The sequence below is a fragment of the Fistularia commersonii genome, chromosome 16, assembly GCF_037954325.1.
Source record: "Fistularia commersonii isolate RoL2024-O1a breed Wild chromosome 16, RoL_Fcom_v1.0, whole genome shotgun sequence".
Lineage (NCBI taxonomy): Eukaryota > Metazoa > Chordata > Actinopteri > Syngnathiformes > Fistulariidae > Fistularia > Fistularia commersonii.
This window is the reverse complement of record NC_141299.1, coordinates 11,128,693-11,154,249: the sequence shown is the minus strand read 5'-3', so window position 1 is coordinate 11,154,249 and position 25,557 is coordinate 11,128,693. Positions and strand designations below refer to the sequence as shown.

General features: G+C 39.8%; 1 protein-coding gene across 3 annotated transcripts; it reads left to right on the top strand.

Annotated features, from left to right (window-relative positions):
* The first annotated feature begins 588 nt into the window (after positions 1 to 588).
* On the top strand, positions 589 to 25,438 carry ttc39a (tetratricopeptide repeat domain 39A). 3 transcript variants are annotated; one of them, XM_086161812.1, is made up of 21 exons: positions 589 to 785; positions 1,905 to 1,955; positions 2,202 to 2,252; positions 2,644 to 2,697; positions 11,546 to 11,650; positions 15,088 to 15,219; positions 16,265 to 16,305; positions 16,624 to 16,691; positions 16,794 to 16,858; positions 16,946 to 17,045; positions 18,215 to 18,280; positions 18,747 to 18,855; positions 18,999 to 19,066; positions 19,150 to 19,209; positions 19,619 to 19,780; positions 20,280 to 20,371; positions 20,768 to 20,888; positions 21,572 to 21,683; positions 21,938 to 22,052; positions 22,709 to 22,825; positions 23,027 to 25,438. In XM_086161812.1, exons 1-21 carry the CDS (start codon positions 736 to 738, stop codon positions 23,139 to 23,141), a joined length of 1,854 nt encoding a protein of 617 aa, XP_086017938.1. In that variant the 5' UTR covers positions 589 to 735; the 3' UTR covers positions 23,142 to 25,438. The 3 variants fall into 3 exon arrangements, with proteins under 3 accessions (XP_086017938.1, XP_086017939.1, XP_086017941.1); XM_086161813.1 differs by lacking the exon at positions 2,644 to 2,697; XM_086161815.1 differs by lacking the exons at positions 589 to 785; positions 1,905 to 1,955; positions 2,202 to 2,252; positions 2,644 to 2,697 and adding an exon at positions 2,767 to 5,913.
* The last annotated feature ends 119 nt before the right edge of the window (positions 25,439 to 25,557 follow it).

The window sequence follows — 25,557 nt, the reverse complement described above, 5'->3', positions numbered from 1 at the left end:
ACATTTCTTGTTTAATAGGTATCGTTACATGGGCTAAACATATTAAGCCTGCGGGGTGGTTGTCAGTAATTTGATATAATTTCACTGATTTGTTGTCCCGATGGTAACTACAGCAACAAAAACATCAACAACAAAACACACGTCTAATTTCCATTTTATACATGCTCAGATTAGATAGATAGATAGATAGGTAGATAGATAGATAGATAGATAGATAGATAGATAGATAGATAGATAGATAGATAGATAGATAGATAGATAGATAGATAGATAGATAGATGGGAAATTGGCATTGGGACATTTGTCATAGCAACCAGGTACATTGTTTCTCATACAGGTAGAGATAATATAAACTCTACATGAAACCTATACATGTCAATGGATATGTGTGTGTTTGTGTGTGTGTGAGAGTGTTTTACGTAATCCGGGACATTCTCGTGGCTGTAGGAACCCGGAAGTAGGAGCGGCCGCGGTGCATTTAAAAGTTGGGTGTGAGTGTTAGGCTCCTCTCCACGTCAGGGAGGAGGAGAAAACACGCTCCCTCTCTCTCTCTCCCTCTCTCTCGCTCTCTCTCACTCACACACACACACACACACACACACACACACATACACACACACACACACGCACACACACGTACACACACATACACACAGACCGCTCCTCCGTCAGTGTTGAGTTGCTGTCATCGATGCCCGCGGTGTGAAGCTGATTTGCTCTGTGTGCGTGTGTGGGATGAGTTTTATGAAGTGGAGGCGATCCGTGAAGAAAAATAACAACGACAAGTAAGTGGAAGATAAAGTTTTTATGGATATAAACATGTATAAATGTAATATAACACATGATATGTATATATAAATATACAGATGTGCTGTAATCTGCAATAGGCGATAGTCGTAACTGAGCTCGGGTGCAGAACGCACACTTTGTAGGAGGTTTTGTGTGTGTGTGTGTGTGTGTGTGTGTGTGTGTGTGTATCGGCAGATGACTTGTATTCGCCGTCCCGGTAACTCGCGGTCGGTTTGCGTCGCCTTCAGAGACCGGATCCCTGGCCGGCTGTGATTGGTTAAGTCTGCACGTCACGTGATCAGACGGGCGGACATGCGTCGCGCGTTCCGATCAGATATGGACTAGTTTTCGGAACATTTGCATATTTAAAATAAATGTTTTAAAACTGCTGATATTTCCATTATAATCATTATTATTTTTATTTTTTTTCTTGTAACCGGTCACTTGATTTGTCTGTAAACTTTCGAAGATACTTTAACTAATTTAACTTCCTTAAAACCCAAAGATTATATACTGCAATGTCTGCAACTAAAATCGTTATTTCATGAATAACTACAATAATCTACATTTGAAAAATAAAGAGAGCAGATTATATTCACATCATCAAATTGTGAACAAAAATGACAACTATATTGTTTTATACCAGTGTCAATTATCAAAATAGATGGTGTCCATTTACAAATTTGTCAACTTGTTGGTTAGTTTCTTCATTCTGAGGATGATTTAACAACATATAAAAATGCTCTTATAGAAGCTTATCTTGAATCTACTGGAGGCTCTTTATTGATTTTTTATTATTATTTTAATGCTTGAAATTACAGATTTCAAGGTGATAAAATGGACTGCAGGAGAAAACTAGCCAATAAAACTTGCTCCTTTTCTGTAACTTTAAATTGCTAAACAAATGAAAAAAAGCAAACGTGAGCAAATGAAGAGAGGGATTATATGTTGACGTTGAAATTCTCTGTCTTGCTTTTTTCACCCTCATTGCGCTGAATTTTTGGTGATAGAATCTGTTCTCGATCAGACTTGCGGTCTGTAGACTGAATCCTTGTCTCACCTTCTTGCGAGCCATTGTTAACGCCTCTCAATGTTCACCTTTGACCTTTTCACAGGGATGTCATGCAGGCACAAAATGCGCCTGACAGCCCAGACTCCCCAAGCCGGTAGGTCGTCTTACGTGCATATTTATTCGTACAGTCAGGAACAAGAAGCCATTATAGAGGAAACCAAATATTCCAACATGTAATAGACAGTACCGCCAATTTTCAACTATCCAAGCTATCAAGTATAGCTTTGCAGTAACATTATAATAACAAGAAACATTGTAAGGCTTAAAAAAACATTGTATTCATACGCTTCATTCGAAATCCTGCTGAGTCACACACACAGACTCTGCCTTCCCCACCCAGGTTGTCTTTGCAGAAAAGTCCAGACCAGGATCCGATCAACGCAGACCTCATGTGAGTGTGCTTAGGCAGGAGGACAATCAGTAAAGTTAATAAATATTCCATTTCCGTAAAGATTTTAGCAGCCAAATACCACATCAGATGCATATTCTTGGCAACAGGTTTAATTGTTCAAGAAGAACTTTTCTGGTGAAACCTGTTTCTGCAATTCAAGGCTCAGATTTTTCAAAAGCTGACAAGTTCTTTTGTGGAGATTTTTTTTTAAATAAATCATTAACAAGAAACAAATAACATGGGAGTTTCCACATATAATAAGGGTCAACATCTCATGATTATGTTACCTCTACAATAGCTGTATTTTCAGCTCGTTTTCATCCCTTGGGATGACCTTTTTTTTCTCTAAACAGCCCTGATTCTGTTCCTCTTTTTTTCCTTTTCTTTTCAGGTCACAATTACATGACAACAAAGATGCTTTGGAATCAGCATATCTATCGAACGGGTAAATCCAAACTCACTAAAAACCAGAGCATGTATTTGGGGTCAGAATAAATGACTGATGAGGTTTTTTTTTTTTTCTTACAAAATGTTACCAGTTTCATAAACAAACATGGCCCACATTTCATCCCGGATCATTTCTCCAAGAGCCCTGATTTGGCCTCGAGTGAAACTTGCTGCAATGACTTAGTGAGACTGTGGCAGACTAAACTGAAACAGTGGTCCACTTCATGTGGTTCAATCTGGGACAAACAAAGCCCACCTCCCCAGCCTGCCTCTGGCCCACACAAATAAGTGTACTTTTTAGCGTATAATTCCCAATTTCTGTTTCCCTGTCATGGCCAACTCGTAACAATGTTTTGCTTTCACAAGCGTGTTTTAGAGGATAGTACAGGAGGAAAAAAAAAAGCCAAATGTGATTAGCACGGCAGAAACCATCACATGATTGTTATCTTTTTAAACATGCGGTGCTTGACATTGATAATTACACTTTTTTAAAATTTAGAGCCAGAGTGTTTGCATCATAAATAGACTATGTGTTTGTGGTTCACCAATCCAGCTCTTGAGGGGGACAATAGCACGGCTATATGAAAAGGACTGGGTGCTTCTCCAGGCCCAAGGCTCTATGCACTGTAATGAAAAGTGCTCAGCAGCGCATGAAGAGAATAAATTCTGACTTCAGGGCATTGTCTTCTATATTATGCATCCAAGTACACTTGAGACTTTTTCTGGTCGAGCTGGTGAACTTCCAACGAATCCTTTAACAGACTTAAAGGGGGATAAAATTACTTAGTCTTGTGCCCCTTTTTAGAATTTCCATATTTTGTCGTACCAAAACATACCAGTTAAAAAGCCGGACACTGGTTTCAGGTCGTTGCCTTGTTGAGTGACACTCAAAAAAAAAAAAAGGAAAGAAAAGATTTCACCTTCATTGTCCTTTAAGTGGGAGGGCACATGGAGAGATGAGCCGGGGATAAACACGTGAGACCAGATCCACAGCATGCACGACATCACTTGCAAAATCATTGTCACTGTCTGAAATCTACCCTGCTCAGCTTGACTGTCTCTCATTCTCCCCACCTCTCCTTATCTCTCTCTGTTTTTCTTACTCTCTCTCCCTCTCTCTCTCACACACACACACAAACACATGAACACACACACACACACAAACAACATTTCTAACAGCTATCAGATTCAGTTGTGACTTTCATACAATGCTTGAACTAAGAGGCAGTGTTGCAGTTTTATAGGGTTCTTGGCAGTGTTCAGATGAATAATTTAGTAGGATTCTCCACCTATGCTGAGCAAACAAAAAAAATTGAGGGGCTGTCTCATAAATATATGTCTGACCAAACAATAATTAAAACAGATTAAAAAGTTGAGCTCTTAATTTAACCTTTACTGTATTTACACGAGTAATTTTGCAGGGATTTTTTTTTCAAATCCAGCACATTTACTCACATTTGTATCACAATGTGATGCCTCTGGAAAGTGTGTCATGTGATGATGTCATTACATGGTTTGGCCACTGTATCAGATTGGCTTCAGTGGCCAGGGACTCAAAACAATAGATCTTTATCAATTATCAAGTTAACTGAAAGTCTTCACAGTTTGGGTTAAAAAGCCATTCTTACCGCATTGGCTATATATATATGGAATTGCAAATTTACCCTCAAAAACCTCAATAGAGATTTTGATTGGATCCATTGTGGGAGGATATTCAAAATTTGAAATAAAGTCATGTATAAACAGTGCATGCTTTATTATGGCAGCGAAGCAGTTTCACCCACCTACCTTGGAATATGTGTCAGGGTGCCCTCACATACATAGAAACACTCCTACATTTACAGACAGTAAAAGTGGTGCGTGTAGAGCTGCTGCTGATGCTGCTGCTGATGATGATGGAGTGTCATAACAACTGGCGCTTTGCCAGTGCTTTCCCTTGATTTCTCATAAAGTGTCTCTGAGCCACTATGCTGCAGCTACGTCTTCTATTTTCGTGCTATCAGGCGGCTGCAGTGTTACGTCTCTGCCACTGCAGCAGACCCGACCAGCCGGATCTTGACAGAAGGATGAGAGTCTAAGTTGTCGGTTTAGCCCTTTTTTTTTTCATTTATTTACTTCTCTTGTATCGGTTTTAGCTGGACAGTGGCATGAGCATTGTTTATCTATCTATCTATCTATCTATCTATCTATCTATCTATCTATCTATCTATCTATCTATCTATCTATCTATCTATCTATCTATCTATCTATCTATCTATCTAATCTGAGCATGTATAAAATGGAAATTAGACGTGTGTTTTGTTGTTGATGTTTTTGTTGCTGTAGTTACAGCACTACTTATTTATTTACTTATTTACTTATTTACTTGTTTTTTCACATCCCATATAAAAATCCTCAGGCCATGAATCGTGGACACTTGGTCCAGCCCCCATTGTGGCTTAACCAACCAGGTTAAAGTCTGCAGTGTGTAGCATGCGGGTGATAATCAGAAGAGGTGGGACACTCAAGTGTGTGTGTGTGTGTGTGTGTGTGTGTGTGTGTCTGTGTATGATCTGCTATCTTTGTAAGGGCCAGTCTGCATCTAAAACCATTGAAATAAGGACATTTTGTGAAAGAATGTGTTCTTTGGTCTTCCTCCCCTTCAGAGACCCCTTCAGAGTAAAGCTCATTTTACAATTATATGCAGGTTAGTTTATGTTTACAATATTGGCATATAAAGGGGAAATGAACTATGCCTCAGAATGTCCTCATAAAAATAGCTATACAAACGCCAGTTTGTTTGTAGAGTCAGCACAGATAGATTTGTTTTCACTCTGTGTGATAGTCATCCCAATCTTATTAAGGGCTGCTGTTGCTGCTGTGTCCTTCCTTCTCCTCCTCCTCCTCTTTTCCTTCCTCCCTCCCTGTCTCATCCAGTCTTTGCCCCTCGGTCTCTTTCTCTTTCTCCTCCACCCGCCTGCTGCTTCTCCTCCTGCCACAGAAGAGACGTGGAGCGTTACACTGCACTGCTGAAAAGGCCTCCAGGCTCACATTCACTTTTTTTTTTGTGAGCTGTTCTTCTTGCTCTTTCTCTCTCTCTCGCTCTCTCTCTCCCCCACTCTTGCTCTGGCTCTCTTGCTCACGCTGACAAACACACACACACATATACACACACATATACACACACACTTAGCCAAATGAAAATGTCAGGGGAGGAAGAGACTCTGTCAAACGGGTAAGATATATCACATCTGCCGCATTATTGGATGGCGTGTCTTTAAAATGCATTGTAAATGAAGGTTTTCTGTTTTTTTGGCGTTGTCACGTAATTGGATCTGTGTGTGTGTGTGTGTGTGTGTGTGTGTGTCCCAGGCTGTGTGTTTGGGCTTTGACTCTCAGGCATGTGGACAAACTTGCTTGGATTATTATAGAACAGATTTGTGTCACGGCTAAATGCTACGAGGCCTTACCCCATCTTCTGCCAGCTAGAAGGAGGGGTGCGGGGTGATGAAACACCCAAACTAATGCTTAGTCACTCTATGGAATTGTGTGCGTTTGTGTACTTTCTCCGAGCACATGAAGAGGTGTGCGCACTGATGTGTCACAAGTGTGCTGGCTATGGGGGCTCATCTGTGTGTGTGTGTGTGTATGTGAGCGCATTCGCCTCACTGATAATGATCATCATTGTATAAGTTGCTCTCAAGAGAAATCCATGCAGAATTAACGACTTGCTGACCTGAAATTACGTTAAGTCACTGGGACAATGCCCGCGATGTGTTTCTGGAACTCAAGAGACTCTCCTCATTGTACTTGCAGTCATGCCTTCTTTTTCTCTCTTACAACTGGCATTTCTTTTTCATTGCTGAAGCACAGTGTCCTGTACTGTGTGGCAATAGTTTGTCGTGTCTTCCCTTTCCATATATGTATATAATTGTTTTCCGATCCATCAGGACCAGTTGCGTTGGTTTCCTGCCATAAGGAAACGATGAAGCCGCTGATGGTGTGTCAGCTTTAGTGCCGTCTAAAATTTCTCCGTGACAGCTTTTTGTTTACCGATGTGCCGATCCACTGCGGTCTGAAGTGGAGCGCGGTGTCGCGTCCCTTAGCAACCTGTGCTCAGTCATTGTGTAGGATTTAAAAAGAGGCTTCACAAACCAAGATACCGGCTTAACAATTTACCGATATTTGATTTTCACACCCTGACAAGATTATATTTTCAGATATATGTGTTTTTTCTGCCCGTGACAACAATTTAAGAGAGGCTGCCTTATTTTCATTAGAGCTGAAAGAAAGGTGCTGCCTGGAGGAAGGATCCATGAAATTAGCAGGCAGATCCATTAGCCATAGAAAAAACATCCTCCTTTAGTTCTCTGAATCTAACAGGTGACTCGACCTGAGGGAACTGGAATTTGTCATTTCAGTTTTTGATCATTCAAAAGAATATGTTTTGCTAAGGATCGAGTTCGGCTTGGAACAAGGTAAAAGTTAAGATCAAGGTCAGACAGTCATTTTGGTTATTATGAGTTGGTTAAAAAGCCATGTCCGTCTAAGCACGTCTAAGTTGTACTAACTGACACAGGAGTCAAAAGCAATTTTGTCAAACAATAATCCAATTGCATCTCATTCTCCGGCTTCCTGTCTGTTCCTCCAGGGCCTTTTGTTTGTGCCTGAACTTTTTCTTATACAGAGCAGAGAATGATCTGGTTTGATCTAGAGGGATTGTGTCAGTGACTGTGGAGCAACTCCACATTCTTGTCCTTAAAATTACATAAGTAAATCACACATATAGTACGGTGGCTTGTTCTACTCTTTCCATTTTGAATTGTCAAACAAGTCTTCTAAATTCTCCTCTACAAGCAATAGGGCTTCAAACTTAATCTGTCTTGAAATAATATTATATTCGTATTATTGTTATGATAAAACAGGCCTAATTTAAAAACCAAAAGACTTGACTGTCTGTGCATGAAATGGGATTACCCCGAATTTTGTGTTTTTTCCTAATCCCATTTACTATGTGTGGAGTGTTGATTTCCTACTGCTTTAGACAGAATCAATTGAGTGTGAGCGGACTTGAAGACACATGTGCAAAGTGAGAATGTGTGTGTGTGTGTGTGTGTGGGTTTTTGCAAAAGTAAATTGCGTTGCCGTTATTATCAGGAAACAGAGCCTGCCACTAGTCATGCGGTGAGCAAAGCAGTCACCCGCATGTCATTAGTTAAAGCATCAACATCGTGTGTTCGCTCCTTCATGGCAATGGTGGTGGTGGTGGTTGTCATGGTGGTGTGTGCGTCTGTGAAAGAAACACTGATGGGTTTATAGATCCCCTGTGTTTCTAATAGCCAGGAATGCCAAGTGAATGCTGAATATTAGTCATCGTCATTACACAAGTTAGCAACTGTGCTTGTCTTCCCTTCTGTCCTTCTGCGATCTTCCAGTAGTTGTGGTTGATGCCTCAGCTGTCAAATATTGAGGCAGCTGTTACACTGAGCTTTCATCAATTTTTCCATGTCCACTTTTAAATTGAGATTAAAAAAGTTACATACCAGCTGGCATTATACATAAATCAAGTAGACTTGCTAATGTGGCAGAATGAGGAATTAGAACGCAGAACGGCACTGGAACCACGGGGCAAGGATGGCCAGGGCAGACGGAGGGCAGGGCTACCTTCCTGCACCATCACATCCCCTAGATTGACGCCAGTGCGTATTGACCTAAGGGGGAGGACCCTTAGGCTGGTTAGCGACCTGGATGGACGACCCGGCCTGGTCAGCGGCCATAGCCGAGAAACCCACCCTGAGGTGTCCCGACACATGAGCACATGCAACAGACATTCAGCAACGGGATTGGACTTTGTAGCCACATGCCGAATGTCAGTTGTGAGATCGGAGATGGCTGCCTCATGACGCTGCTGTTGAACAGACCACAGCTCAGTCACCTTGAACAGGGTAAAGGTCTACATAAGCCATGAAAGAACGACCTTCCAGCAGGAAGGGAAATGACAGGTTGCCAGATGGATGGGGACCAACTCCCAGTGTGTACTTACACTCACTGTCTCGCAGCTTGCGGCTAAAAAAATCCGAGTGGTTGCCAAGCATCCGCCACCAGCTGTTTAACCACCGCCCCATGTCTATGTCAGACTGATCGGTTGTCATAGCAATAGATGCCATGGGTGTGGGATGGGCGAAGAGGGCTGTGTTAGCCAGGGCGTGCTTAGCCCCGTCAAAGGCCTGGGCACGTTTGGGAGTCAAGTCAACAGGGTTGTCTGCCTTCTTAAGCCGCAGAGCCCTGTAAAGTGGCTGAAGGAAGTGGGCAGCACGAGGGAGGAAACGGTTATAAAAATTCACCATGCCCCAAAACTCTTGCAATGCCTTGACAGAGGCTGGGCGGGGAAATTTCGCCACTGCTTGCAACTAGCGCCTTGTAGCAAAATGCGGTGACCCAAGAAGTTAATCACTGGCGGTCCGAAGTGACACTCGGCCCTGTTGACTATCAGGCTGTGTTTGTCTAGACGACGGAAAACCCGTGTCAGGTGTTGCAGGTGTTGTGGAGCCGAGGGGCTGGCCACCAATATGGCGTCGAGATACACAAACACAAATTCAAGGTCATGCACCACCTAGTCCGTCAGACTCTGAGAGGTTTGAGCTGCCCCCTTCAAGCTGAAGGACATGCACATGAATGCAAAAAGCCCAAATGAGGTGATCACTGCCGTCTTGGGCTCAGTGCATAGTGGTACCTGCCGTATGAAGAAGTCCTGTATGAGATAGCTGCCGTTTGCGGTGATGTTTTTCGAATGGCGAAAATCAGCGCAGGGCCACCGTAAACTCTCTGCTAGCCATCAGGACAGAGTCAGCCTCCTTCTTCGAATCTTGACAGTCATTGGCGGCCAGACACCAGGATTTAGCCAAAGCCGTATGAGCCGAAGGCCGGAGCCGGCGCAGGAAAACAAAACAAGGAAAGATATTGGGCCATAAAACCATGCCCCCCAGCTGCAGTCCTATCTGGTAACAGGCACCGCCCCTTGAGTCCGCCACACTGACAATGTTAATGGTTACTAAGTACAAATACCTTATGGGACAATTAATGTTTTATTTTATCTAGATCGTTTTTTTTAAATTAATATCACTATCACAACATCTATTAAACCAACGGATAAGGAGACTCAAGACATATTTTGAGAACTGCATCGTCAGAGTTGAGTGAAATCAAGAGGTCAGTAGCAAGTGGCTGGAATAGAGCAGGACATTCAGTCATGGCTTGTGTTCAGTTGGGCAGCATTCTGTGCTCATCACGTGAGGGTCATGTGCACAAACTCTCCCGACACTGCAACGTTATTAACCATTATTAGTGCATTCAAAAAGACCACTTGCAACAAAGTGATGTATTTATAAAGGAGCCAACTGCTATTATTTACAGCAGCATGTGCATTTAATTTTTCATGAATGATCCTGTTCAAAAGTCATACACACACTCACACACGCACACACCAAAATAATTAGGTCATTTAGGCTATCTTTATTTGAAAAAAATCCATTTAACTGTCATGCTTTTCTAAATGCCATTGATCTTTGCATGGACAGATCCTTGGAACGTAACTTGCATTTTTGTTAGACCTTGTTTACTGTAAGGGTTTTTTCAAATCGCCCCCCCCCCCCCCTCCCAGACTCAATTCTTGTTGAGAATCAGGTCATGACGAGGGATTGAAGGTCACGTGTACTCAAAGTTGATCTTCATTGATACTTACCGGGATTAATCGCAATATTAATAATTTGATCATATAATGGACTGTAGATGATAACTGTGAATCTTCCCCCATCCTGTGTCATAGTCTTTTGTTGCCTCCATCCCCATTTATTTAATTTGTTGGATATTTCATTCTGGTAATGTGATGTACTGTACGAAAAAATAATGAAATCATTACATCAGAAAAATCTTACTTAATTGCCTTGGATTGTTATTTGTGAACTGAATGGCTATAAAGATCTAGAAAAATATATTATTTTTACATTTTACAGTGTTGTATGTAATATGATGTTATAACTTTGACAATCACAGAACATGTTCTTGTCTTATTGAATACTGGAAAAGTGGTTAAGGCTATCATGAATTGGCACAATATTATGATATTTTCTCTCTGTCGCTGCCGCTTGTTTGGTAACATTTGTCTATAAATTTACTGTTTAATGTAGCAGTGCACTTTATTGCTAATTTGCACTCTATTATTATCATTATTTTGTTAATGTGGGAAACTGAGAAATGTTTTCTCGATTCCTCTGTATGTCCAGTACATGCAGAGATATTAACAATAAAGCTGACTTTGACTTTGACTAGATGAGAGCAGGTTCTCTGCGGTAGAGAAGGAGAGAGAATCTCGATTTGGTTTTTCTGGCAGGGCAAAGTGCTTCTCTCTGAAATTGTCTCACATAACTCACATAAAACAACATGAGGTGTTCAACGATTTCATATTTCTTCCTAACTAATCCAAATGCCAAAACTGCCTGATAATGCGATTATGAACGATGTCAAAAACAACAAAACAACCTAGGGTCACCACCTGGCCTGGACTTTATTTTCTCTGGCCCGTGTTTCAACCCTCCACCCATCTTTATAATGGACAGTGGCTTGTTAGATTTTGCATAATCTTGCTTAGAGACAGACAAACAGCCCTGGAAACACAAGCTCCTTTGTTGCTCTTCAGTTTGTTTAAATAAGATTTTACTCTGTGAAAATCGAATTTGTTGGGTAGGACCTGACTACCCAACATTGAGTTTAAAAACAGTTGTGTGACTGATACCGTATATCTCTGCTCGAAAACTCAGCCCTTCCTCCCCTGATTATTGTCACGGTGTGTTTTTCTTGTTGTTGTCCAGGTGCTCCAGGTCTGACCTGACCTTGGCCCTGGAGGACTGCATGGCCGCTCTGGATCTGTTTCTCAGAAATGAATTTGAGGAGGCACAAGCGCGGCTCAGATCCAGGTAAGAGCCCAAGCTGAGTGACACATCAGTGCTGCTATAAAAGTCCAACCTTAATGAACACAAACAGGTCAAAGACAAAAACTGATGCTTAGCACTCAAACACTCTCAGTGTTTGCATTTGGGTTGTATAAATCCATGCGGACGAATCTACCGAAAGACTTGAAAGGTGTCATGGCCCGCTGAAAGTCACATTAGTGCTACAAAGCTGTGCCTTTTTTGTAAAAAAAAAGTTTTATGATTTTTCTAATTGAATCAGAATTAGCTCCCTTATTACAACTGCTGTTATCCTGTGAGACTCTATTCTGGTACTTATAGCAAAGCAACAGAAAACATCAAAGATGTTTTATGACTTTTATGATTTAATGAATCAGCATTAGCTCCCTTATTACGATTACTGTTTTTCTGCAAGACTATTCGATTACTTTTAGGAAAGTAACAGAAAACAGAAAGGATGTTTTAGGCTTTCATGAATCAGCAATAGCTCCCCTACATTTACTGTTACTATTAGCCAAGATTGGTCTTCCTGTTGGCGTTGTTCCTTACATTTTTGTGAATCAGAATCAGAATAATTTTATTTTATTATTTATTTATTTTATTTATACAAGGACAATTGAAGGGCACATGGGGTGGCAGAAGCATACGAAGATCCAAACATCTCGAAATGAATTGTACATCTGTATCATAAACTGTACACCGGCTGTACATCTATAAATATGTGCACATCTTATTAACAGAGAATACAAAATTTTACATTTATTCTGTGTGCTGAACATCTATGAATGTGATGTGAACAGCAATACACTTAAGGGGTAGGATAGGGTAGGATGGGGTGGTGAGGAGGGCTTTCAGAGGTGTTATGTGTTGAAGGACAAATGTTGCTCTCCTCCTCTGAGTTCTGCAGCCGGGTAAGCGGCGTCTGAGGGGAGCCATTCAAATGTCATTTGAATATTTACACAAATAGAGGCTTCCTCAAAGCCTTTTTTAAAAAGTCCTTTTGACAGAGTTAACAGCAATACCTTAACTCACGTCATAAATTTCTTTAACTGCAACCACTACCTTCCAACTTGCATTGTGTTGGCACACAATAGGCTGTATATATGTGAAATACTCTGTTGGCTGCCAATAATCACCATGCCAACCACCTCTAGCTGCTTCCAGCTGATGCTCAGCGTATGTAAGTATTTCTAAAACCACAGTATTGAAAATGTTCCGTCTCCCTTTTTTCTCCAGACAGTGCGGGGACATGCAAATGGCATTTGCTGTTAGGATGTCAACTGTCAACTTTGCACATACAGTACCACAGTAGTCGTGTGTACTAACTCACAGGAGTTGACAGGAAATGGTGATCGTACTTCTCGTTTCTAGCCAAATTACCATGAAGACAGCAACAGCAGTCAAAAATTTCCCATAAGCTCATAAAGACTACAAATACCCGGTATTTCCAAACACCGTCTTCAAACAAACACACTGATCACATTGCAGTAAGTACTCATTCATATGTATAGTCTCATCTGAATCATCAACACTTAACACCTCACCTTTACTGCAATCTTTCCGTCATCCCAGGACTAAATCAGTCTGAACTCAAAACACTTAGGTAAATATACTTACCAGCATTATAACATTTTAGCATTCTAACAAAAACAGGAATGGTTTTAAAGCAATAAGAACGCCTCCAGTCACTCATTTGTCACTTATGATTTCCCTCTTTCTTCTTTCCTTAACTCTTTTTTTTTTCTTTCACTCCACATTGACAAGTGTTGGCCTCTAAATAAAATAGTTTGTCAAGGCTAAAATTGCAACGCTTATTGTTGCTACATCCGCCTTACAACATACACAGGTGGCATCAAGCAAAGTAACTCAAACACATAATTTGACAACTTTTTTGCTGCTTGAAACAAAGGGGATGTTAATAAGGTATCCTTGAAAAGGAAAGTTAGACCTTTAAAATTCTCATACTATCTATAATATTAATCTAGCTTTACATGTGTTTATCCAGCCTAGAGTCTGTTCATCCAGTTTCCAGAGGGGCCTGATACTTTTATGTCTATAGATGAAGAATTTCTTTGTGGATGCAGGTCCAATATTCTAAAGTACCCGTCAGAGATTTCCCCTTGAGCAACCAAAAAGTAGATATGATTCTATTTTTTCATGCTCGATATGCAAAAATGCCACAAGGCCAAATAAAGCCCCTGCATGACTCTTTATTCTGCATCAGCTGAGACGGTGACCAGATGCTGCTGCAAATCTGCAACGTGCAATTCAGCAATTGACGAGAACGTTGCCACTGTTGCCTGAGCTCCCAGGATGTTACTTGATATGAAGAACTGAGAACAAGGTGCATGGGAACACGCTGAAAATGACTTTTGCAGACAGGAACCTGCTGCCAGCAGAATGAAGGTTATTGTATCTGTTGTCCATGAGATGATATACAGCTGTGAGATATTTGAGATTCTCCCTAATTTTCAGCACAGCCACAAGAAATGTTTTAAACCTCACAGTTGACTCTGAGAATGTTTCCTAGGTTTTCATTGTTATATAACCCCGGTGCGATGGCATCCAGGAAGGCAAATTCTCCCATCTTCCAGGATCATGTACTTGCTGTGTCTTGATTTAATTCCTGGTTCTTGAACAGAAACTTCATTCTATAAATATTTCTAAATTCTAAATTTAAATATAAACTACCTTGATCTGTTAAGTCAAATCAAAGCACAAGAATGCTGTGACCATGTTTTGGTTTTGAATGTAAATGTAACTGATGCGGTGTACAAAGATGACTGTTCACAGAGTGAATATGGAAAAAGATGAGTCATTGTATCAGTCAGTATGTTAGTTATGCAGACTGACAGCATTCCTGTAAACACCTGCCTTTGTCTTTGACCAGACTTGTGTTGTGTGCCTTTTCAGGGTTTTTGCAGTTGTTTTCTGTTGCTAAAACATTTAATCGGGCTCTATAGATCCCTTATATCTGGAGATGGACAGTGCACATTTGCAATGCTATAAAGCTACAAAGCTACATGAAGATAGCATGTGGACTGGATTATATAGTGTTGATTTTGCATTTCATTTTGCGGAACAACAAGGCTTCTTAACCGGTACAACAAGTATATCCTCAGGGAAAATGTCACTGACAAACTTTGGTCAAGTTTAAAGGATTTTAATCCAGCATATGATATGAAACACCAACAATGGGGTATCGTATCAGGTTATAGCTTTTACCTTTCAGTCACACTCCTGATTTGTACACGACCAACTCCCCCACTCACTATTCTTTACTTTTTTCTAGTTTTCTTCTCCGCCAATATTTTAATTTGTAATCCAGGAGCAGCAAGTCATTCAATACGAACTGTGATTTTTCTGTCTCACTTCCTCTTTCATTTTCAGATACATTACAATGTAAAAAAAAATGTAAATGTTGCACATTGTTCTCTGAACAGAACCAAAGACAGCATGTACCATGCCCTGACCTACGCCACCATCCTTGAGATGCAGGCCATGATGACATTTGACCCTCAACACATCCTGACTGCTGGAAACACCATGAAGGAGGCCCAGGCCGTCTGTCAGCGGTGAGGCTGCCATACAACATGGGGCTATAATTCTTGGTTGATGGCTGATGATGTGCCTGGATTAATTTTAATTTTAATTTTAATTTTAATTTTAATTTTAATTTTTATTTTTATTTTTATTTTTATTTTTATTTTTATTTTTATTTTTATTTTTATTTTTATTTTTATTTTTATTTTTTATTTATTTAATTTTGTAAACAACAAAACAAAGGGATTGCAAAAAATGATCACAAGTACTTGTGGTCTTCTGCTTTTGCCTTGTCAGTAAAACAGTGCGTAACAGTAAAAAAAAATGAGTTTGCTTTATGTATTTCTTATTTTAAGGACAAAAACATGTGTGTGTGTGTTTACACTCTTACTTTAGAAGGAACCCGTTTCAAACTAAGGAAAGACAGAAAACAATATAATGCAAGATAGACTTTGTTAATATAATTAATGTAATTGTTATAACAGCAAAGGAAGACAAAAGTGGACTGCTCATGTGTTAAATAGGACAGAAAATAATTTTGTATAAATTATACATTATGTCATTTACTTGTTTATGAATTTTACCTTAAAATTATTTTCACTTTCAAATGTATTTTGCCTTCGAAAACACAGCCATGCAGTGCAAGATGTATCTGTTGGACTTTGAATTGTTTGCAACATCGTAATGAAATCAGACAACATGCTGAGATGATTGTGTCTCATTTTCCCCTTAGAATGTCACACCTTCAGGCAACAGTTTGTCCTAGAACAACAGTGCAAGTTTGACAATCTTATGTGAATAGCAGCTTATAGCTGGAGTCATCACGCCAGTTATAATAAAAAGTTCTCTGCTAACGTTTGCAGGGCATTTTCAGAGTTTGATTATTGATAGGAGAATAAGATCTTTTGGTAACACCCAAGCAAGCCACGTGTGTCAGCTCAGCATTCTGACCTTACCAGAAAAGGCTCATTCTCTGACTTTCTTGGAACTTGAATATAAAAGGAAATGAGAGGAGGTGCAATTTTTTTTCTTCATATCGAAAAAATCTAAACCGGTTCTACATGTTTCTGTACTCAGGCACCGCAAGAAGTCAACTTTCTCCAAAAACTTCACGGAAGGTCAGTAAGGTCATACGTTGACGAGACGCTTATTATGTGACCCGCCGTCATTCATAATAGATGAATGTGTTAGAAAGCACCTCCAGGCGTGTTATTTTACTCTTACTCCCTACCTGAGTGTGTGTAGTGTTGGACATGACACCCACCTTTCTGGCTTCTGCCTTTTTTCTTCCGTCTTACTTTTACTTTCTCCAGTCTTCTGCTATATATTAAGTACTTGCATGTGTTTATAAGTGTGTTTGGTTGTTAAATTGAAACCCCTGGGATCCACTGAGCTGTCTGATCGAAGATTACTGACAAATTATGTTCCACCCCCAGAGGAACTTCACGCCGAGGTGTGCTATGCGGAGTGCCTCCTCCAGAGGGCAGCACTCACTTTTCTTCAGGTCAGGCCTGAGGACGATCATCCACAGTTGTCATTTGCCCCCACGTTTTTGCGATTTTAATGTTTTTTTTTTTTTTTACTGTCTTTTCACTTCTCTGTTCAGGATGAGAATATGATCAGTTTCATTAAAGGGGGGATCAAAGTGAGGAATAGCTACCAGACATACAAGTGAGGACCTGAACTTTTTACTTTTCTTTAGAAATATTTACATGTCGTTTTACTTTCTGATATGACTGATTTATTAAATCCTTGCAGAGAGCTACACACAATCCTGCAGTCAAGTGGATACACTCATGGCGACAACCACGGCCATTTTGCAGGCGGTGTTAAATTGGGAGTCGGAGCTTTCAATCTAGTAAGTAGAGGCCCGAGTGTAGACACCCCATTTAAAAGATGTTCACTGCAAACTTTTGAGAATTTCGTGTTTAATTAAATAGACCAAAAGGTACTTGTTCAGGTGAAGTATGAACACATGAGTAGCAGAAAATGTAAGAAGTGTCTGTTAACAGGAATGATCAGGAGTCATGAAAGCAAAGCCTGATCACTCTCATGCTGTTCATCTGCTTACTGGTGTTTATTTACGACCTGCACAAAATAAGTGCCCTTTTCAGTAAAAAAAAAGGGATCACAGCAGGGCTGCCAACCATCTGAAGGGATTTGCTTTGATTGTTTTGACTTACCGCAGCGGAAGTGCAACGAAAGGGAGTGTATCTCGAACCGAGGCCGCAGGAGCATAGCAAAGAATGTATCCAAAAATTTGCATTTGTCCTTGTCTTGTTGAACCTGAGCCATATGTGTTTCAAACACTAGTCCATAATGGAGATATTCTTCAGAAAGTTTTGCCTCCTAAAAAAATGCATCAATGGTTAACAGATTATCCATTGTACCAGTAGTGAGCAACATGGCTTCAGTTTATCCAAGAGACGCTATACCCTCCCGACAAAAATCAAGCAAGAATATTTTTTAGATTTAGAATCTGGAATTAGATTGATTGATTCTACACAGACAAAGCTTGTTTTACAGCTCCTTTAGGTCTCGAATATAAAATCCTCACTTGAATCAAACCAATATCTTATGAGAGACGAAGAGACAGTAGGCTTGCGGCCAAACTCGGAAAAATATTGTGAGATTACATGGAAAATTCTGTGTGATAATAGCGCCTTTTGCTAAATAGGAAAGGTGAAAGTAAGAGCTTGGATGTGACAAATGAGTGTTGGGAGGAGTTCTTACTGCTTTATAACCATTCCTGTTTTGTGTATAATGCTAATGTTATAAATTAGTGATGTATAATGCTAATGTATAAATGTTATAAAGCTGGTAGATATATTTACCTGATTGTTCTATATTTAAGAGGTCACATGACACGTTGATTAAACTGACTCCCAAAACCAGTAAAGCCCCCATTTAACATCATGTACCCTATTAACCCATTCTGTTTCTGGAAGTTTCCTGTTGATCTGCAGTCAATGGTTGATGATGGGCATCCTATAACCTCCACTGTATTTATTCTTTTACGTCATGCAGATGATCTCCATGCTTCCCACACGAACTCTTAAGCTGCTTGAATTTGTTGGTTTCTCAGGTAATAAGGTGAGTGCTTTTTACAGATGACAGCAATAAATGGCAGGAAGACAGACTGGGTGAGAGCTGTAGGAAGGAAAATCACTATGAAGAATGCCGAGTTGTGTGATACATATTTCAGATGAACTGTGCCCGTGATTACACTTTCAGACAGGAAACATGCTTAAACTGTATGCGGTTTGACCCCAGTGAATAAGCTTGCAATAGCGTTATTGTTAGGATTCTTATTTATTACTTATTTAATCAATCAAACAGATAGTTATTTCACAGAAATAACTTTGACTATATGAATTCTGTAAAAAAAAAAAAAGTCTGCCATTACATGCCTTGAAATGATATACATAATTTTATTTTGTGTGTGTATGTTTGGGGGGGTGCGTGCATGTGTACGTTCTGTGTGTGTGTGTCTGTGTGAATGTGAATTTGTGTGTGTGTGTGTGTGTGTGTGTGTGTGTGTGTGTGCATGCGCACGCAGGAGTTTGGTCTCCAGCAGCTTCAGGAGGGCTCTGTAGAATCCACGTTTAGGTCTTTCCTGTGCAACATGCTGCTGCTTTGTTATCACACCTTCATGAGCTTCATATTAGGTCAGTTTATACACACACACACACACACACACACACACACACACACACACACACACACACACACACACGCACACACACACACACACTAGTGACACACATAACCATTTCAAACCTCACATACAGATGTGTGTTCTGTCTTACAGGCACTGGAGAGGGAGATGTTGAAGATGCAGAGAAATTGTTGCAACCGTATCTCAAAAAATATCCTAAGGTATCAAAACACCAAACACTAACTCTTTCAATGTGATGTGTTATGCTTCATGCCCCAATAAATGTTGTTTTTCCCCCTCTCAGGGATCTATCTTCTTGTTCTTCGCTGGTCGAATAGAGGAAATCAAAGGCAACCTGGATGCTGTATGTGATTTTAATACATTCTTTTGTAAAAACAAATACCACAAGCAACAATGATTGGAAAAAAAAATAGTATTTTAAGAAGATAATGTAGGTCACAAAAACAGCCAAATGAATTTAACACATGCATTCCTATCAGATAAAAATTGTACTGCTTGAGTATTATTATTGCCATAAACCTTTGTTAGCTGATTACAAAATGATCACCTGTAAAAAATACTGTTGAAAATTTTTCATTATTCTTGTTGCACTGGTAATTTTTTTTTTAGTGATTGTCTATCAACTATGTATTTTATTCCTAGAAAATCACTTAAGAAAATAAATCTGGTTTCAATATCAAATCCATCCAGGGCCTGTTCAGTGGATCATGTAGGAAAATATAGCGATAAATATATCTGAATGTTTCTGTCAGGCCATCCGGCGTTTTGAAGAGTGCTGCGAGGCTCAGCAGCAGTGGAAGCAGTTCCATCACATGTGCTACTGGGAGCTGATGTGGTGTTTCACCTACCAAAGGCACTGGAAGATGGCCTACTTCTACGCTGACCTTCTCAGCAAGGAGAACTCATGGTCCAAGGTGGGCCATTGTGATCTTGATTGACAGTATGTGGTGGCCTATGTGGCTTATCGACATCTCCGTTTTGCAACCCTTAAACAAAAACTGAGAAGAAAACAGTGTCTGAATTTGAAAGTGGTGCCAAAAGATGAAATCACAAATTTAGATTACTGATGATTCTTTATGAAAATGTAGAAATACTGGAAAGATGAGGCACTAGGCTGTATTTTTGTGATTCCCAACTATTCGGTTCCATTTAAAAACTTCCAGGTGATTGCTGCCGAAACATGGATTCTGCTTGTACTCGGTAGAAATGTCCTGGAGACAAAAAAATAAAATGTCTGTGAATAACAAAGGAAAATGAGATTTACAAAGAAAAACACATCTTTCATCCTAACTTATGATAGACAATGGATGTGTATGTAGGAGCTACAGGTCCGTTGCTCCATGCAGTTTCATTTTTCTTCTTTATCTCATTGAAGAAAAAATCATGGATGACATAGCTTTTTTCTTCCCTCAGGCTACCTACGCATACATGAAAGCGGCATACCTCAGCATGTTGACTCAAGATGATTGCCTTACCTTCGGGGAGTCTGCACTCATTCTGTTCAGGTTTCTGCATTCATTCTGTGAAAATGCTTGTGGTATAACAGTTTTTTCTTCCTGGAAGAGTACCTGTATCTCATGGGTAAAATGAACCATTTCCAGGCAACTGCTGCTATTTGTGGCATTAGCACTTATGTTAAGAAAATCATTAAGGGAAATTCATTAAAAAAAACAGCTGATTTTAATAACATCTTTTTTTTTGGGGGGGGGGAGAAATTGACATTGGTTTTAAATGGTCTTTCAGAAAAGTGATTACCAGAAACAACATGACATACTGCCTCCATATCTCTGACCTGTTGGGCATATGTGGATTGTCTGGACAGAAAGTTTGAAAATCAAACAAAACAAATTTGGTCTAAAGGTTGCTGACATAAACTTTTTATCTCATACTGTTTATTCTAGGCAGGTCCCAGGATTGAAGCAGAAAATCGCAGGCAAATCCTTACCAACCGAGAAGTTTGCCATTCGGAAAGCTCGTCGGTATCTAGCCGAAAACCCCATCCCTCTCCCCGCTCCTCCACTGGTCAGTACTGAAGGCCCTCCTCCTTGTCATACTGCTGCTGCACATTTTGATCTACAGTCTATTGTAACCTTTATTTTCAGTGAATGGCTGTAATAAATCAGGAATGTGATGTAGCTATGAGTCATGCTTTACTTTGTATGTGTCTTTCCTGACTGGAATGACTAATCAGCATGGACCAATCATCCTGTCCGGGTAAGGCTGTAGAAATAGATATTTGATCACCAAACCAGACCACAGAGAGCGAGCCAATGGAGAGGGTTGAGGGAAAAGGAAAAGATGGTAACATTGAGCTCAAGAACAGGTTCCACCTGTTACCATGTATTACGATATGCCTTTGCGTTCCATTAATGCAGAAGGTTAGGAGTTGGGGTAAAAGTATTGTTTTTTTAATTTAATTTATATAATTCTTGCTGAAGTGCAAAACCTTTGGAAAAGATATAGTTACTAAACTCCATGACTATTTTAGCGTTTTGATTTTAGCTGCCTCGCTAGAAGTTCCTCACTCGCTTTAACAACTTGTGCTTGCTGACTGATGGTTCTTCATTGAATATATCACTTCTTTTCATTGACCACTTCGTCTGTAACAGTGATGAAAGTACAATGTGAAAGCTGTAAGGGGTACCAATTATACTTTTTCTCATTTTTGTCTTGGCTCAGTTTGTGCTATTCTTTGTCTTGTCCAGGAAATGATGTACATCTGGAACGGATACACAGTCATTGGCAAACACAAAGACCTGACTGAGAGCATGTTGAAAACCCTCGATGAGGCACAGGCTAAACTCGAAAGCAACACAAGTATGAAAAAATAAGCGACACATTCATACAGATACTGCTTTTAGGACATGTTATTTTTGTGATTGGTGGGGTAAAGTTGTTTAATGCTTATTTATGGAGCAAGTAAATGTAACTGCTGAGATTCAGGATTCAGTTTTTTGAATAATAATAATAATAATAATACATGGGATTTTTATAGCGCTTTTCATGACACTCAAAGACGCTTCACAAGTAAAAAAAAAAACAAAACACATGAATCATTGTGTCTTCCTAAGGGACGGAGTTCACTGTTGATGATCAATGTCTGCTGAGCCTTTTGAAGGGTTTGTGTCTCAAACACCTTGGACACCATGAAGAGGCGGAACACTACTTCACTCTTGTACTGTGCAAGTAAGAGCCAGCAGATAACACACATGAATACATGCCGTGTAATACTGGTTAATTAAAACAATTAAAACATCTATTCATGTAGTATGTCTTCACTTGTTACACAGATCAAATTTTGTATTTTTTGTAGTCAAGAGGCTCTTAAAGTTTGTGTATGTGTGTGGGGGTGGGGGTGTCAGGCCTGCCACTCCTAAGTACCGTAATTTCCCAGGGAAGCTCAGTAAATGGGATTGTGATAAAGTAACATGATTTATAAAACTACATTATTTTCAAGAAAAATGTTACCTCAAGTCATATGGAGAGTCCCTCATTCTCATTGACTATGAGTAAGTAAGACCTTGAGACAAACATCTTGTTTTTTCAATTTAACGACAAATAAAACAGCAATATTTTTCCTGCTTAGTTCAACTGTTTAGGGATTATGGTATCAGACAACCTATTCTTCAATCCATACGTATCGATAAATCCACTGAAAATTAACCTTTCTTGGCTTTGGAAAACCCTTGCTCTACTGAAGCAGCTGTGTAGTGATAAGGGGAGTTTATATTGTTTACATTTCTTCTATTTCAATGTGCCAAGTATTGTTTATATCCTTTGAATATGCAGAAAAGGATGTCAATGCAGTAACAATTTACATCTTCTCTTTGCTTCACCAATAGCGAGAACCAGATCAAGTATGACCATTATTTGGTTCCTAACGCTCTGCTGGAGCATGGTCTATTATGTCTGGATCAAGGCAGAAATGATGAAGCTATCAAACTCCTAGAGACAGCGAAGTGAGTTTGTCAGATGTCACGATACATTGCAGTTAATTTCACCCCAATTGTACTTTTGCCTGAGCAAAGTATTGCTTGCTACGCCTCATATCTTTAGCATGTTATATCCTCTAAAGGACAATAACATTTACTTTGGACGGTTGATAGACCTGCTAAAACTGCAACCATGCTGACTTTCTAATTGTGCCTCTTTCCCTGCAGGCAAAATTACAAAAATTACTCCATGGAATCACGGACGCACTTCCGTATCCAAGCTGCTCTGCACAAAGCCAAGGGCACCAAAGAGAACGGGATCTACGTGCCCTCCAGCCCTTAACAGTCACTGAAAGCACACCAGAGCTGAGACAGCTTCCTGTATCCACAGTCCCACAATGCACCACTCAGCTTAGCCTAGCCATGCCTATTCAGGCTTGATAAGATGATTAGTCTTTTTATCAGGAGCACAGGAGGAAAAGAGATGATAGAATTTTTGTGTGTGCGACATCATTACAAGTCACTTCCACGCTGTGTGGACCAGATGATATTCCAGAGTCTCGGTATATTCTCTTGCAGGGGTATATTAGATGACCCTCACATCCAGATACAATCTAAAATACATTCGCAACAAGGAATATTCATAAAACTTTATTTCTAACATGCTTGTGGTTGATCTTGTACCGTGGTACACAAGGGTACCTGACAGGGTTCTATTTGTAAGGTATGGAGATGGGCTCTGCTACTAAAAATATTGTTGGTGAAGGGCAGTGGGGATGGACTTAGTGGAGCCAAAGAGCCAAACAGCTCCCCTCTCAGTTCCGAACACTAAATCGAACAGGCCAGAATCACCATTCGTCCTGGTTGCTGCAATGCTCCCTTTTCTTTAATTTGATAGGAATACTTACATTATTGAAATCCTTTACTTGATACAAAATAATACATCATTTCATCAGGTAGAACTAATTTCACGCTTTGCATTGTGTCATTTAACAAATCTTAATGGGCGGGTTCTTTGATTTTAACATTTAGAGTTCAAAAAAAGAGTTCTAACTTAATTCGATTCAAATTATTTCCTTCTCATGTAATTTGGTTTACCGCTGTGTTAGCCTTTGCTCTGTGTTTACCAGGGGACTGAGGTTTCATTGTTTATTTTATAATGGCTCTTTCTTTTTTTGAAGCACATTGAAAAATACTGAATACTGAAAGATGTGTTTCTTTATGTGTTAAACTCTCTTTGAGAATCAATCCAATCTACACTCTATTTAAAATCAAGTTACGCTTTTGCAAACGGCTTTGTAGATCAGTCAGCCCTGCAAACTCTCCAGAGTCAAAAAACAAATGCCCAGTAGACTTGAAGTGGGAGTTGTTCTTTACATTTATATACTGTAAATGGCACTTTTTTTACACAAATTGTCCTGTTTTAAGAGGACAGATGAATGTGTCTTTTAGAAAGGCAGACTTCCTCCTTTTTTCCTCCTGGTTGTGTGGGACAAACTCCAGCGGTACTTGAGCTTGAACAAACAGGCCATTCACACCGAGCAGTGAGGGACTGTGTGCTTGTCCGCCTGTTGCATCTTTAGTGAGTGATGACGCTCTACATCACAACAACATCCAGAGCCCTCCCTCTTTGTGAATGTTCTCTGCTGCTCCCGTGTCAGCCGTGCTTAAAAACAAACCACCTATAGAGGGACTTGAACATCGTAACTGCAGCATGCTCATGTATCAAATAATAATCTTTATTTAAACAAATGCTTATAATAATGTAATTGATAAGACAGAGCAGGGTCACCAACACTAATATTAATGGTAAGGCTACATGAAGGGCTGTGTCCCAGCAACAGATGGTGGGAAATCAAGTAACTCAGATGGTCTTTCAGGTGTTGGAATAATATAACTGCTTACTTATTTATGAGTAGAGTAAGGTTTGGTATAGAAGACCACGACTAGGAGTCAGTATAATTTTTTCACTGGTGAAGGTGTTTTTTTTTCTCCGTTTTGTTTTTTAATCATTTTTTACTGGCATACGTTCTCTAGAATAGGCCTGTGACAACTTGTATTTCTTTCCTTAATATTTTAATTTGTTTTTCCCTTCTCTATTTTTTCTCTTGGGTTTTTACTGATACTCTAACCACTCTTAGTGGCACTGTAATGTTTACAAACTGCATATTTTACTGGGCAAGGTTACCACTGAGTAGAATGACATTCCTGTAAATAATGAATGTTTGTATTGTAATTTAAGATGAAACAATTAGAAGTAAGTGAAGTAAATCCCATTTTGTGTTGTCTCATTTTTTTGGATAGTTTGAACCACTAGCAGGAGCATGGACTGCAATGTGTGCAGTGTGCAGAGCAAAGTGGTGTAATGTACAAGGCAAAGACACAATGCATGCTTCCTCATCTTTGCACTCCTTGTCCTCAGACGTGTGATCTCATCCTGGCGCCACGCTTGTTTATCATCTTGATGCTTAATACAAGTACTGGCGGCCATTCATAAAACGAGGCCCATTAGTACAATATATGAAAATGCTGTTGTACAATATACTTTAAAATTGACTTCAAAAATTCATAAAAAAATGAAATACCAATTACTATTGTCAGAATACCAAGAGTAAAGGACATCTGTCATAAAATCCCAAACTGTTCATCTATTGATTGTAGCTATGTTTATGTTTTCATAGCAGGGAAAAGTGAGAACGAAGCTGATTGGCTACGATAAATGCTTTGCCTGGATTTAGACGCCATTTCATTGGTTGGCT

What these genes read in the sequence shown, in the direction of transcription:
- ttc39a (XM_086161812.1), top strand. Translation starts at nt 736, where the DNA reads ATGAGTTTTATGAAGTGGAGGCGATCCGTGAAGAAAAATAACAACGAC. An exon ending in TCAGCATATCTATCGAACGG is followed by an intron (nt 2,698 to 11,545) that starts GTAAATCCAAAC and finishes GTTGTTGTCCAG; the next exon opens with GTGCTCCAGGTCTGACCTGA. An exon ending in CTTCATGAGCTTCATATTAG is followed by an intron (nt 18,856 to 18,998) that starts GTCAGTTTATAC and finishes TCTGTCTTACAG; the next exon opens with GCACTGGAGAGGGAGATGTT.